At 39.8% G+C, this 14,621-nt stretch overlaps 1 protein-coding gene across 1 annotated transcript in view; it reads left to right on the top strand.

The window, feature by feature from the left end:
- The window catches only part of CACNA1S (calcium voltage-gated channel subunit alpha1 S), a 960,893-nt gene that overhangs the window by 401,620 nt on the left and 544,652 nt on the right, over positions 1-14,621 (top strand). Inside the window, exon 14 of the mRNA XM_075853532.1 lies at positions 8,979-9,099. Within this exon, the coding sequence (XP_075709647.1) occupies positions 8,979-9,099 (121 nt within the window). The remainder of the gene's footprint in view (positions 1-8,978; positions 9,100-14,621) is intronic.

Genomic DNA, 14,621 nt, shown 5'->3' with positions numbered 1-14,621 from the left:
TACTACTAGGTAACAGGGACCCAAAGTTGAATGTTAATTCAGTGAACAGCTCAAGATATGTTAGCATATGTATAGGGAATTGAATCAAGTGATTCTGATCTCAGTAGCACCACGAACTGGTATTGACATATGTGACTAACAAGGTATAAGTTTGTGTAACATGACAATACAGCTGGGACTGATTACAAGTAGTATAACCTGGATCTAGATAGCACAGCAGCCATATGTGTTAAGTATATGAAAAATTACACGTACCCGGATTCATGTAGCCGCATGGGAGAGACGCCAAGCCCGACGCGCGTTTCGGCAGATGCCTTCGTCCGGGGGTGGCGTCTTCTCTGCGGGACCCTCCCTTATATATGGGCATAATGGAAGATAAGTGGTGTCAGTGTGGGTGATGTGGGAGGTTTTTTCTGGCGACAAGCCGGGGGTAGCAAGATGGCTACTGCCCCACTTCCGGTGACCGCGTCATCGAGGCGGACGTGCGCGGACGATGTCTGACAGCGCCGCCCACGTCCAGCCCAGATTGGAGACTCGGCCGAAAGTGAGTGAGCCACTCCCCCACCCCTAGCCAGCGCGCACCTCTCTCATCCTATACCACCAGACAGAAAGAAGCAGGCTTGTGGGACAGCTAGCGATGTAGAGAATAGATGTATGTACATGTAAATAAAGGACTTCGGAGAAGATAAATGTTAGCTCAATATCGGGAATATGGCGAATATAAAAAATTACCTATAAAAAAGTATAACATGTGAGAGAGACAGAGAGAGAACCTAATAAAAACGCACATATGTGAATGTTGATGAGAAGACGGTCCAAGAAAACGCAAAAATGATACAATGATGTGTAAATAAGGGGCCGAAAAATTTAAAAAAAAGTGCTGAATACATGAATAATTGATTATAATGTGCAAAAAATGACAGAATGTGTGTGAATGGAGAAATAGAAATTAAAGTAATAAATACCAGTACATTAAATATGTATATATATATATATAAGTGACGTAGTGTATATAAGTGAATGCAGAAGCATAAAGAGAATGCAAATACAAATAAATATATATATAAAAATTTATACTAAGTGCTGAATGTATGTGCAAAAATGTGATGGATGTGCAACCATGTCTTTGGAAAAAAGATAGAAAAAGAATGTGGGCAAAACTTTTTTTATATATGTATAAAGATGCGTAATCAGTGGTATTAATATTCCATGCATCAATAAAAAGTATAAGTACATACGCAAAAAGAAAAAAAAACAAAAAAAAAAAAAACAAAAAAAAAAAAAAAACATACACAGATGTACCCAAGTACATTACCCCAAATAACCTGGAGAGAAGATAATATATGTAACACTATTAAATATAAGTACATAATAGATTACATCAAAAGAATACATATACATATATAAAAGACATACACAGATATATATAGATGTATAAAAGACATGAAATGCTTCTCGTTTACCTCGTAAACTCGCGAGATTTCGTATCCGTTGCTGGAATCTCACAGAAAAGATTCAGAAGTGTCAGGATTCTGAATACACCTGACGTCCAGTCTGGATGGTCACGTGTATTCATTATCAGGACACTGTAGTAATGTTAGGGTTTGTGTATGTAGCTGCACATAGTGATATAACTATATCGCTAGTGCAGTGTAAATGAATGGAGAGGAGTGCATGATGCCGATTGGTCAGCATCATACACTCCTCTGTACAACGCCCACTTGGTCGAAAGTAAAAGTACGCCCACTTGGGCATTAAGAAAGCTCATTAGCATAAACCAAAATCGCTCCTAACGTTGTGAAAATAGATCGTTTTTTTAAATAAAAAGCATTACTGTCACCTACATTACAGCGCCGATCTCCTTATATAGGAGACAGGGCACTTATAATGTGGTGACAGAACCTCTTTAAGAAAAGTGAAACTTTTGTAAGAAAAAATGTAATTTACATTTTTTTTGGCCCAAGTTTGGGCAATTTCTGTAAAAATTGCGAAGGGTTAAAACAGAAATTGAACCGCTAGAAATAGACTTTAGAGTGTCTAGTTTGTAGAACACAATGTTTTTTTACCATTATTTATTGGACTTCAAGTCCATTACCCATACAATCATACCATGGTGTAAAAAACGAAATTAAGACATTTTAGTGCGCAATTGAAAAAAGGGACACTTGTGTCTTATACTATATTTCTGGTAAAAAAAAAAATAGACTACACCTCCATGTCAAGTGTCCTTATGTTCAGGATAAATGAAAAAATATATTTCAATACATTTCTAGGGTACAATTACTTTTATTTTCAAACTGTTACATTTTGAATGATGAAAAATCAAAATGTTTCTTTTTTTTTTGTCTTTCCACGGCTATAAAAAAAGTTACAAAATTGTTACCTATACATATATACCACAAAAAGGAAGCACTACATGTCCCAAGAAAACAGTGCAAAATTCACATCGATACATAAAACACATACAGAGTTATACTGCTTTACATCTGTGAATAGCAAAACTGTGAAAATTGCTCTGGTCACTAAGGTTTAAAACACCTTCAGTATTAAGGGGTTAAGGTATGGTTATGTGACTCCATCTTGTATGAAAGAATCCATTTTCTTTGAAGAATCATCTATTTCTTTAAATTGTCTGAAGAATTATATGTTTTTATTTATTAGCTAGTGTCATGATTCCTTGTTATGGAGAACATAGCTAAATATTTACCAGTTCTTGCGAGTCTGCTGCCCCATATGGTCTGGGAATACAGTTTGTTTACCATTGTTGTTATGGGGAATAGGCTGGTGATATGGCAGCTGTGGGGTTCATTATGACCCATCAGTACGTCACCTTGCATGTTTTAGGAAAATTGCGGTCTTACATGTAAAATGCCTTTCATGCTTGTGATTGGCTCAGCACGAACAACTCGCCATTGTGTGTAATTGGCAGAGATAGAGCCAACGTCACATTGTAAACGATTGGCTTACCTCAAGCCTACTCCCTTTTGAAAGATATTATTGTAATTGCATTTTTTATCAATAAATCAGAGCAGAATATTTGTGGGTATACAAAGCATTGTCTCTGTGTCTCTTACTTTTCTCCAATATATCGATATAACTAATGGATTTGGATCTGGATAAGTGCACTGGACAGGTGTCAGTTGACAAACCCACCTAAGCCTTCAGTCTAATATATTTTGGCCAGGATTGCATCAACAGTTTTTGGTGCCGAAACCCGGGAAAAGACCTTGAACTAGCTGTTTAGACGAGACAATTTCGCTGGACGCAGTAACTTATTCAGAGGTATGTTGAAAACTTTTTGTGTGATGAATGATTGCAGGTGTATACATCTATCTTGAGTTAATGTTGAAGATGTGTCAATCTTTCTTGAATGACATGAGTGCCGGCAGTGAAAATTATCTGCGTAAGTCAGAAGTACGGGTGGTGAGAAGTCTAAAACTGTGTCAGTGAGGTGTGTATGCCCCCCCCCCCCCCCCACTTTGGCTGCAGTTTTATTGTACTGAGCGGATGGTTGAGAGGTGTTTTAACTTACATTTGAAAGTTTTTTTGGGATGTTGTTCAAGGAATGCAGTTTGGACAGTTGAAAAATCCAGCCTGGACGTCATGTGTATTCAGAATCCTGATACTACTGACTCTTTTCTGTGAGATTTACAGCAGCGGATACGAAATCTCGTTTACCTCGTAATCTCGCGAGATTTCGTATCCGTTGCTGGAATCTCACAGAAGAGATTCAGAAGTGTCAGGATTCTGAATACACATGACGTCCAGGCTGGATGGTCATGTGTATTCATTATCAGGACACTGTAGTAATGTTAGGGTTTGTGTATGTAGCTGCACATAGTGATATAACTATATCGCTAGTGCAGTGTAAATGAATGGAGAGGAGTGCATGATGCCGATTGGTCAGCGTCATACACTCCTCTGTACAACGCCCACTTGGTCGAAAGTAAAAATACGCCCACTTGGGCTTTAAGAAAGCTCATTAGCATAAGCCAAAATCGCTCCTAACGTTGTGAAAATAGATCGTTTTTTTAAATAAAAAGCATTACTGTCACCTACATTTGGGCGCCGATCTCCTTATATAGGAGACAGGGCACTTATAATGTGGTGACAGAGCCTCTTTAAGCCATTTCGAAACACCATATGACATACTGGTAAAAGTGACACCTTTCCACATTCTGCTATTTCTCCCATGTACAGTGATACCAAATATGTGTGTCTAATCTATTATATGGACCCGTTATAGGGCATATCATAGAAGGAGTCCATTTTGGCTTTTGGAGCCAGAGCTGATTTTAGGGAACCACACTATATTTGCTGTGGTACTGCAGGTTATTTTGACAAGTATAAATGTCCTGCTAATATTCATCTAGGGGTATAGTGAGTATTTTTAATAGGTGGAAAGAAATAAAAATATTTTTTTCCAGAAAATACAGTATTGCTCCATTTTAAGGCTGGGTTCACACGACCATGTTACGTCCGTAATGTACGGAACGTATTTCGGCCGGAAGACCCGGACCGAACACAGTGCAGGGAGCCGGGCTCCTAGCATCATAGTGATGTACGATGCTAGGAGTCCCTGCCTCGCTGCAGGACAACTGTCCCGTACTGTAATCATGATTACAGTACGGGACAGTTGTCCTGCAGCGAGGCAGGGACTCCTAGCGTCATACATAACTATGATGCTAGAAGCCCGGCTCCCTGCACTGTGTTCGGTCCTGTACTTGCTGCCGAAATACGTCCGTCAATTACGGACGTAATGTGCTCGTGTGAACATACCCTTATAGTGAAACATTATCCAATAAGCAACCCACCCTTTTGGTCCTCCCAAATCCAATAAGCAACCCTCCCTTTTAATTCTCCCTAATCCAATAAGCAACCCTCCCTTTTGGTTCTCCCTACAAAAACGGTGTGAAAGTAAATTAATAATTTGGGACTGTATGATAAATTTCATAGCATGGATAGTTACAGAGACTAGGATTAGAGGGACATGTAGGGCAATAAAATTGTGTATCCCTTCGTATGCCATTTTTGCTGCACACTCTGCATCGCTTTTGGGGGTATTGTTTTTTTTCAGTAGCAGGAACAGGGTATACAAAGTGCCTCATGGCTGTGTCTGGGGTCAGGGGACTCAAATAAAAGGTGTTCAATTATGTTCTCCAGAAATTAAAAAAAAAGTATTTTTCCATTTGAATTTTTGCACAGCACAAAGCCGTTGAATGCTGCCATCTGAATAAGGTGGATGGCCACCTTTTTATACCAGGTGCGGGATTTTCTTTGCACCAGGTATGGCTGTAAAGCCTGGTCAGACAAATCCACTGCCCCCATGAATTTATTTATAGTCTGTGATACAGACCGACTTCTCTTTATCAGAGGTGGCACCACGTTCCCTCACTGTCAATTTCGTGTCTGTGTGAACAGTGCTTAGCATGAACACATCCCTGCGATCATTAAATTTTATTTAAAGAAGGTTTCCACTGCAAAGACCACTTGATTCCCCCCTTCTCAGGCGTTTTCTCACCAGCTCCTGTGGCAAGCCCCCCTGTTTTTGCGGATTGTTCCGCAAGCCCCTGTGTCAGCGGCATGCAGGTGCTTGTACAAGGGGACACTGGTATAGAAGTTAGTGTATAACATCAAGTCCCAGACTATTTTTCCACTGCATCCTAGCTCACTGGGACATCCTGGGGGGTTAATATCACAGTCTTTGCCTTCATAAATTCTAAAGGCAGATGTGTAGCCTGTACCGCTCTCACAGAGTTTGTAGATCTTAACCCCATATTTTGCTCTCTTTTAGGGGATGTACTGGCGGAATGAGAGCCTGCCTTTGTAAATCATCAGCGATTCATCAACTGCTAGGTTTTTTTCAGAGTTGTACACCGGCATAAATGACTCCTCCAAACTTTTTATCAGAGGCCTTATTTTATACTGGCGGTCACGGTCTGGATCACTACGGGGGAAAAACAGGTGTGGCATGTGTAGGGCTTGTTGCCCAATATGGCCGGATTGAGGGCTTTTTCATTAACCCCATGTTGAGGATGAGCCCCAAAAATGTTTTAAGTTCGCCAGTATTTGTGGGGTGCCACTGCTTTGTATAGGAGGACGTTGGCTTTTCGGCAAAGAATTGTCGAGCATACAGATTGGTTTGGTTAACAACCAGCTCCAATAGTTCGTCTGTAATGAATATTTTAAAAAAAATCGAGAGCTGTAAAATTTTCCACATTAATATTTATGCCTGGTGTGGCAATAAATTCTGGGATATTAGGGGAAAATGACTGTGGGTACCCACTCAATATATTCTGGGGGAATAGAGTGGGCCGTGTTTTGTGGTAATTCTGTGACATGCCCTGTGCTTGTGGACTCTGCAGCGACACTTGAATTGCAGAAAGCGTATCACTGTCGTCGCTATTACTGGTAGACAACATTTCTACATCGGACGCGGTTTCTGTATTGCTTTCATCAAAGTCAGAAATTAACATGGCGTATGCCTCTTCCACCGTGAACCTTCTATGGGCCATATTAATTACACACACATACGACAAAGACTGTAACCAGACGCACACGCATACAAATTTTTTTTTTTTTTTACTTTTTCTTTTTTTCACAGACAAAAATACACGGATGTCACAAAAGCACGCTTCACAAAAAACAGATGTCGAACAAACACGTAGACTATAAAACTTTTTTTTTTACATATATTTTTTTTTAACTTTTTTTTTTACACAAAAAAATACACAGACGTCACACACGTACGCTACACAAAAACCCTAGGCTAACCCTAGACTAAACTAAACCTAGGCTAACCCTAGACTAAACCTAGGCTAACCCTAGACTAACTCTAGAATAGAATCTAGAATAACCCTAGACTAACCCTTAGTATAACCCTAGCCTAGGTATACAGTTGAAGTTTATATAAAGTTCATATATTAGATTTTTTGTAATTTTGTGTCTTTGGTGTCACTGTAAAATTCTCTCTCCGTCTCTTCTCATACAAAGTAACAAGTGTGAGGAGAGACAAAGAGACAGGGATTAGAAACACTTTGTTTACATTTTGTGATCACTGTGAATGGTTCTCACAGTGATCACATGAACGGAGAACACTGTTATTGGTCTCCGATCATCACTCTGAAGCCGAGGCTGTTGCTAACAGCCTTGGCTTCAGAGGCAGATTACCCGATGACCGGGAAAACCGCTCCGATGCGGCCCCCTCCCTCCCAAACCACTTAGATGTGGGGCTTGCTATTGAGTGCCGCATCTGAGGGGTTAAATATGATCAGAGACCACTGCTAGTGGTCTCCGATCGTTGCCCTGAAGCCCGAGGCTGTTACCAGCAGCCCGGTCTTCAGGAGATCCCCGCGAAAACCGCTCCGATGCGGCCCCCTCCCTCCCAAACCACTCAGATGCAGTACTTGCTATTGAGTGCCGCATCTGTGGGGTTAAATATCATCGGAGTCCACTGCTAGTGGTCTCCAATCGTTGACCTGAAGCCCGAGGCTGTTACTAATAGCCCGGGCTTTAGCAGCACCCTGCACGATGGCAGAAAAGTTCTTCTGAATTGCTGACGTGAAAAGCCGACATTTCAGAAGAACTACCCTAAACGACCGACGTAAAAACACGATACACCGGTCGTTAAGGGGTTAAAATTGGAGTCACATAAACACATTTTACTCACTTCCACACACTATTTAGCGGTCATGTTCAGACCTTGGTTTTTTTTGCATTTATATACTTTTATACTAGATTTTTTTGGGATTTTTTTTGCTATATTTCGCCACCTGACTATCATTTTGTACTTTTGCTGATTTTATTACTTTTTTGCAGATTTTATTAAGCTCTTTGAGGGTATACATAACTTAATAATTAACTTTTATTAAATCTTCGCTCCTTAAATTTATGCCATTCACCATGCGGCCGAAATAACATGTTACCTGTATTCTATGGGTTGGTACGATTACGGCAATACCCAATATGTATAGTTTTTTTTTTTTATCTTTTACTAATTTTGCACAATACAAACACTTTACAAAAAGATATTGTTTTTGCATCACCACATTCCAAGAGCCATACTTTTTTAATTTTTTTTATTTTCCGGTCACTGTAACCGTATGTGGTATTGTTTTAGTAGGATGAGATATAACTTTCTTTGGTACTATTTTGGATTACATGGGTTTTATTGATTTAACTTTTTTGAATTTTTTTAGGGTGGGATAAGAAAAAAAGCATTTCTGCCATTGTTTTCTAGCATATTTTTTTACGGCATTCACCATGCAGGTTAAATTATGTATTAACGTTTTAGTGCGGGTTGTTACGATCGCGGCAACACCATATTTGTATTTTTTTAAACCTTCAACAAACAAAATCATTTTTAAAGAAAAATTTTTTTTTTCTTTTCTTTTTTTTACTGTATGTTTATATAATGCTTTTGTATATTCAGCTTCTGTGCCTACGTGATCATCATGATGTAATTGTACCTCTCGGTGGCTTAATGTAAGTGCACCCTGCATTCATTCCCACTGTATTATCTCTGGATCACAATAAAGGATGATATTTACAGTCTAATACAAATATGTCATGGTGTTTTAACAGGTTAAACCATTAGTGTTATTTATATTCTATAGGTATATTTGTGTATTTTCTTTACAGTTTGCAAAGGCCGAAACTGTTACCATCTCTATGTTGACACCAAACTATATACATGCACACTTCAGAAATTTTTACAGAGAAGTTTTTGCCTATAAAAGCATTGATTTCAGTGCTGCAAAGAGGACATTTTTGACTGCAATCATATTACAGACTGAAGCTCACGCAAGAGAAATAAATATTAATAAGAGGTTTAAAAAAAAATATATAGATTTTTTAAATCATGTTACTTGTGAAAAACCCAGCCCGCCCATACATGTGAGTATGGGGCTCCAATTATAAGTTATTCTTGATAGAGAGTACAACGAATCAAATTATTCAGCTTACTTTTGTTCTTACAGATTTTAACTGGAGAGGACTGGAATTCTGTGATGTATAATGGAATTATGGCGTATGGTGGCCCATCCTTCCCAGGAATGTCCGTCTGTATTTACTTTATCATCCTATTTGTTTGTGGAAATTGTATCCTTTTAAAATGCAAACTTATATTTTGGTATTGGTATTATTGGTATTATATTTTAATTTTCACCATATATGTATGATTTTGGCAAATAAATATGTACAATTCAAACATTTTAATAAAAGACATGTCCACCCATTTGAAAGGCTTAAAAAAATCAACTGTTAGTAATCCCTCTCCTGTATATCCATGTTCCATATTAATTTAAAATTATGAAACCACAAAATTATAGTAACCGTGGATACCATGAAACAAAACTTCTTAATAAATAAAAAATACTAGAGTACATAGCCCACATCTATTAATTGAATAGTATTGTATTGATCTATCTCTGTGGGCGTTTTAAAATTATCCAGCCCAGGTTTTCATGTATGTGTCAGCATTTACTACAGTAATTCATGTTTTCGTATGTTTTTTCTCACGTTTATTTCTATTTCTATGCTATTTGTTTTTCCTGTTATTAGATGTATGTTGCAACATATATATGCACAGGGCCGATTCTAGCTTTTCTGCTGCCTGAGGCAAAAAATTTAAATGGCGCCCCCCAGATCTTGATTGACACCCCCCTGGCTGTTCTACATTACTACCAGCCTTCTCCATTGCCTTGTACTCCCCTGGCATGCGTGTTCCAGCAATGAAGCCGGGCAGAGTACAGCTCGCTGAACGGTGCGTGCCCATGGAGTACAAGGAAATGGCGCATCCAGGAAAGTTGGAGGAGACTGGTAGTGATGTAGAACAGCCAGGGGGATGTCAACCAATCATGGAAAGGTGGGTTTGGAGGCAGGACGATTTTATAGATTTTGCTGTATCTGAAACAGACATACAGGGGAATGTTTGGAAATATTGTCAGGTCATGTATTACCGCATGGTGGTGGTTGAAGGCGTAAAAAATACCTGACAGGTTCCCATGAAATATACAATGAATTGAAAACAACTCCATCTGCCCTGCAATTTTTTATTATAAATATATCCTATAAAATTACAGCTGCAGAATCAAGCTTTGACATATACGGTACCAGAACCAAGCTCAATACATATATACAGCACCAGTACAAAGCTCAGTACATATATGCAGCACCAGAACAAAGCTCAGTACATATATACAGCACCAGAACCCAGCTCAGTACATATATACAGCATCAGAACAAAGCTCAGTACATATATACAGCACCAGAACAAAGCTCAGTACATATATACAACACCAGAACCAAGCTCAGTACATATATACAGCACCAGAACAAAGGTCAGTACATATATACAGCACCAGAACAAAGCTCAGTACATATATACAGCACCAGAACAAAGCTCATACATATACACAACACCAGAACCAAGCTCACTACATATATACAGCACCAGAACCAAGGTCAGTACATATATACAGCACCAGAACAAAGCTCATACATATATACAGCATGAGAACCAAGCTCCGTACATATATACAACACCAGAACCAAGCTCAGTACAAATGCATTTCAGTACAGAGATCATTTGCAAAGACAGGTTAGCAGCTTCCAGTATGACCTGAACAACGGTAATGACATACTGGGAGTTGCTTACACCCCAAAAAAAACTACCCTCCACCATCTCTACAGATCATACAGTAATAATTAGGCTTCGTCCACACCTGTGTCGGGGTTTCGTTCATGGGTTCAGACCTGTTCGTCAGGGGAACCCACAAACTAAATCAAACGGAAACCATAGCTTTTCATTTGTATTGCCATTGATTTCAATGGTAAGACTGTCATTGCTAATGGTTTCCTTTTCTCTCCATTCCGCAAAGTAAATATTTTTTTGGTGGAATCAATAGAGTAATCGACTGTATCCGCCTGTAATCTATCACATCTAGGTAACTTAGATCTGACCTACACAGGACCCACTGACTCTGAACCCTTCAGTCCAGCAGACCTGATGGGTTCAGGATTCATCGTAAGATACAGCTGCTCTGTATACAGGATACAAAAAGTAAAACATTTTTTTAATACAAACTAATTGCAAAGTTGCACAAAACACTGACATTTTATATAAAAAAAAAAAAAAAATCTCTTTCAAAGATATACATAGCCTTTAATGCAAACAATCAGATCCTAACAACAACCATTGTCCAGTACAACACGTAGCACATGCAGGTTTACCAAAAGTTTTCAAATGATTTTTAACATCTGTAAAACACTGCATGACATTAACAATCATTTGAAAACTGCGCTGACTTGTGGGAATACAGCATGTTGACGTGGTTTAAAGCTGTATCGTTGTAAGACAGAAGCTAATTTATGTATATACTGTACGGGCATGTTCACACAGGGTGGATACGCTGTGTAAAAGCACACAGCGTAACAGCCCTGTGCACCGCAGGGAACTCCGGATAAAATGGCCGGTGCGGAAAAACTGAGCAGAAAAAAACAATAGATACTTACCATTGCGACGCTCCCTTCCGACATTCTGCAGCCCTGGGATGACGTTTCATCCCATGTGACCATTGCAGTCTGTAATTGGCTGCAGCTGTCACATGGGATGAAATGTCATCCCAGGAGGCTGGCCCAGACAAAGACATTTTAGCGTTTTTTCCGCAGCTTGTGGATGAGATTTGTTCAAATTTGTCCACACGTAACGGAATTGCTGCACATTTTCCGTCTGGAATTGCGGACAGAAAATATGCAGCAGAATACAGTAGCAGCAAAGTGGGTGACATTTAACAAATCTCACACGCTGCGTAAAATTTCCAACCATAAAATGACCTGCGGTGCGTATGTTTCGTACTGCAGCATGTCAATTTCTGCTGCAGAAAGTGGACTGAAGTGCTGCGTTTTTCTGAGGAGATGTCACCCTCTCCCAGCATTGAGAAAAACACATCAAAATACGCACCATTTTCTGCCGCAAAAAACACAGGAAATAGTGCAGTTTTTCCGCAGCAGAATTTCTGCTAGTTTCTACTGGATTGCCGCAGAAATTTTCTGCAGCAATTCCGTTACGTGTGGAGAAGCCCTTGTGCTGCAGATTTTCCACAACGAATTCCGTTGGCAAAATCTGGAGTATTTAACTACGTGTGAAATAAATAAAACAGCTATAGCGTTCTGCACTCACACCCACTTTATATACATGTACACATCACACACATACATATAAATATATATATATATATATATATATATATATATATATATATATATATATATAAAAGCCAAAAAAATGAAGAGGCAGCACTCCAAGGAAATTGGTGAAAAAAAGTGGTGTGTTTATTCACCCCAGGCAGGCAACGTTTCGATCCGTCTCTATGGGATCTTTGTCAAGCATTGACCAACAATCTCAAAGAGGCTCTGTCACCAGATTTTGCAGCCCCTATCTGCTATTGCAGCAGATAGGCGCTGCAATGTAGATTACAGTAACGTTTTTATTTTTAAAAAACGAGCATTTTTGGCCAAGTTATGACCATTTTTGTAGTTATGCAAATGAGGCTTGCAAAAGTCCAAGTGGGTGTGTTTAAAAGTAAAAGTCCAAGTGGGCGTGTATTATGTGCGTACATCGGGGCGTTTTTAATACTTTCACTAGCTGGGCGCTGTGAAGAGAAGTAACATCCTCTTCTCTTCAGAACGCCCAGCTTGTGACAGTGCAGATCTGTGACGTCACTCACAGGTCCTGCATCGTGACGGCCACATCGGCAGCAGAGGCTACAGTTGATTCTGCAGCAGCATCAGCGTTTGCAGGTAAGATCGACTTACCTGCAAACGCTGATGCTGCTGCAGAATCAACTGTAGCCTCTGGTGCCGATGTGGCCGTCACGATGCAGGACCTGTGAGTGACGTCACAGATCTGCACTGTCACAAGCTGGGCGTTCTGAAGAGAAGAGGATGTTACTTCTCTTCACAGCGCCCAGCTAGTGAAAGTATTAAAAACGCCCCGATGTACGCACATAATACACACCCACTTGGACTTTTACTTTTAAACACACCCACTTGGACTTTTGCAAGCCTCATTTGCATAACTACAAAAATGGTCATAATTGGCCAAAAATGCTCGTTTTTTAAAAATAAAAACGTTACTGTAATCTACATTGCAGCGCCTATCTGCTGCAATAGCAGATAGGGGTTGCAAAATCTGGTGACAGAGCCTCTTTAACAGGGTATATATAACCCAGTGTGGTAATACAATCAGCTGGGCGTTGTGTAGAGAAGTGGATGATACTTCTATACACAACGCCCAGCTAGTAAAAGTAGTAAACACGCCCCGATGTACGCACATAATACACGCCCAGTTGTACTTTTACTTTTCAACATGCCCAGTTGTACTTTTGCAAGCCTCATTTGCATAAATACGAAAATGGTCATAACTTGGCCAAAAATGCTCGTTTTTTAAAAATAAAAACGTTACTGTAATCTACATTGCAGCGCCTATCTGCTGCAATAGCAGATAGGGGTTGCAAAATCTGGTGACAGAGCCTCTTTAACAAGTAGGAACAGGTGATCCATTAGTGGTTACTGTGGTTACTACATAGCAACCTAAGTGAGTGTGAGGCATCTGCGCAGAGAGCCCTCTGTTATAACAGTGTGTATAGCGGTACAGTGTATACAGTGTTAAGTAAACATTGGTGAAGTGGCAGATTTACAATAAAATGTACAGTACAGGAAAGACGATACTCACCGTTGGACAACAATCAATGAACAGAAACTCACTACATCAGCGTCCCCGGCTCACGTATGCGCATGCGCGCATGTGATGCATAAGGGGAGGAAACGGGCGATGACAGTACGAATGTACTGCGCATGCGCACCGCTTATATGATGTTTTCAGTGCGGCAGGGTAAAAGAGGAAAGAATAGAAGAAAAAGTACCAAGAACGGCGGATAACAGGACCAGGTAAGTAATCGTAACTAGTGCGTAACCAATTTTCAAGACAATGTTACTAACCGTTGCGGTATTACTGCATACTTAGGCAGATTTGCCATTCAGGAGTCTGGGAAAGCTGGATACTTAGGCAGATATGCCATTCAGGGGTCTGGGAAAGCTGGGTGACATTCCCGTTTAAAACTATAACACTTATGTCCTATGAAAATAGCAAAAGGGGGGAACCCTAGGAAGGCCTAATACTTATTAAAAACCAGGACCCAATTGCACAGAACACAACCTGTCGCAAGGTCCCCACGTGATGGGGTCCACTCCTAGGGGTACAAAGGAAAAAGGGATAACTCATTTGTGTACACACAAGTGAGTATCCCAACTTCCAGTGTCTGTATAGGGTGGTAGTGTAGATATTGTGGAGGCACTTCCAATTCAAGAATGCAAAAACACAGAGACATCAAGTGTAATAAGTATGCTTTAATTATTGAGTTACCGTAAACAGAATAATAATGATAATGCAAACTATTTGGTCCTGGTACGGCATATCTGGTGACAAAAAAATGAATACAGTTGCCAGACTGAAAAAAAGGGGAAACATAATTTGTATGTGTGTCCAACGGGGGTGAGGGTCAAACTCCCGGAAGCAAGCAGGGAAAACGAATCCCTAGAAAATAATAGAGAAATATTAT

Source organism: Rhinoderma darwinii, chromosome 2 (genome assembly GCF_050947455.1).
Source record: "Rhinoderma darwinii isolate aRhiDar2 chromosome 2, aRhiDar2.hap1, whole genome shotgun sequence".
NCBI lineage: Eukaryota > Metazoa > Chordata > Amphibia > Anura > Rhinodermatidae > Rhinoderma > Rhinoderma darwinii.
The sequence above is the reverse complement of the archived record's forward strand: the minus strand, read 5'-3'. Positions and strand labels throughout refer to the sequence as shown.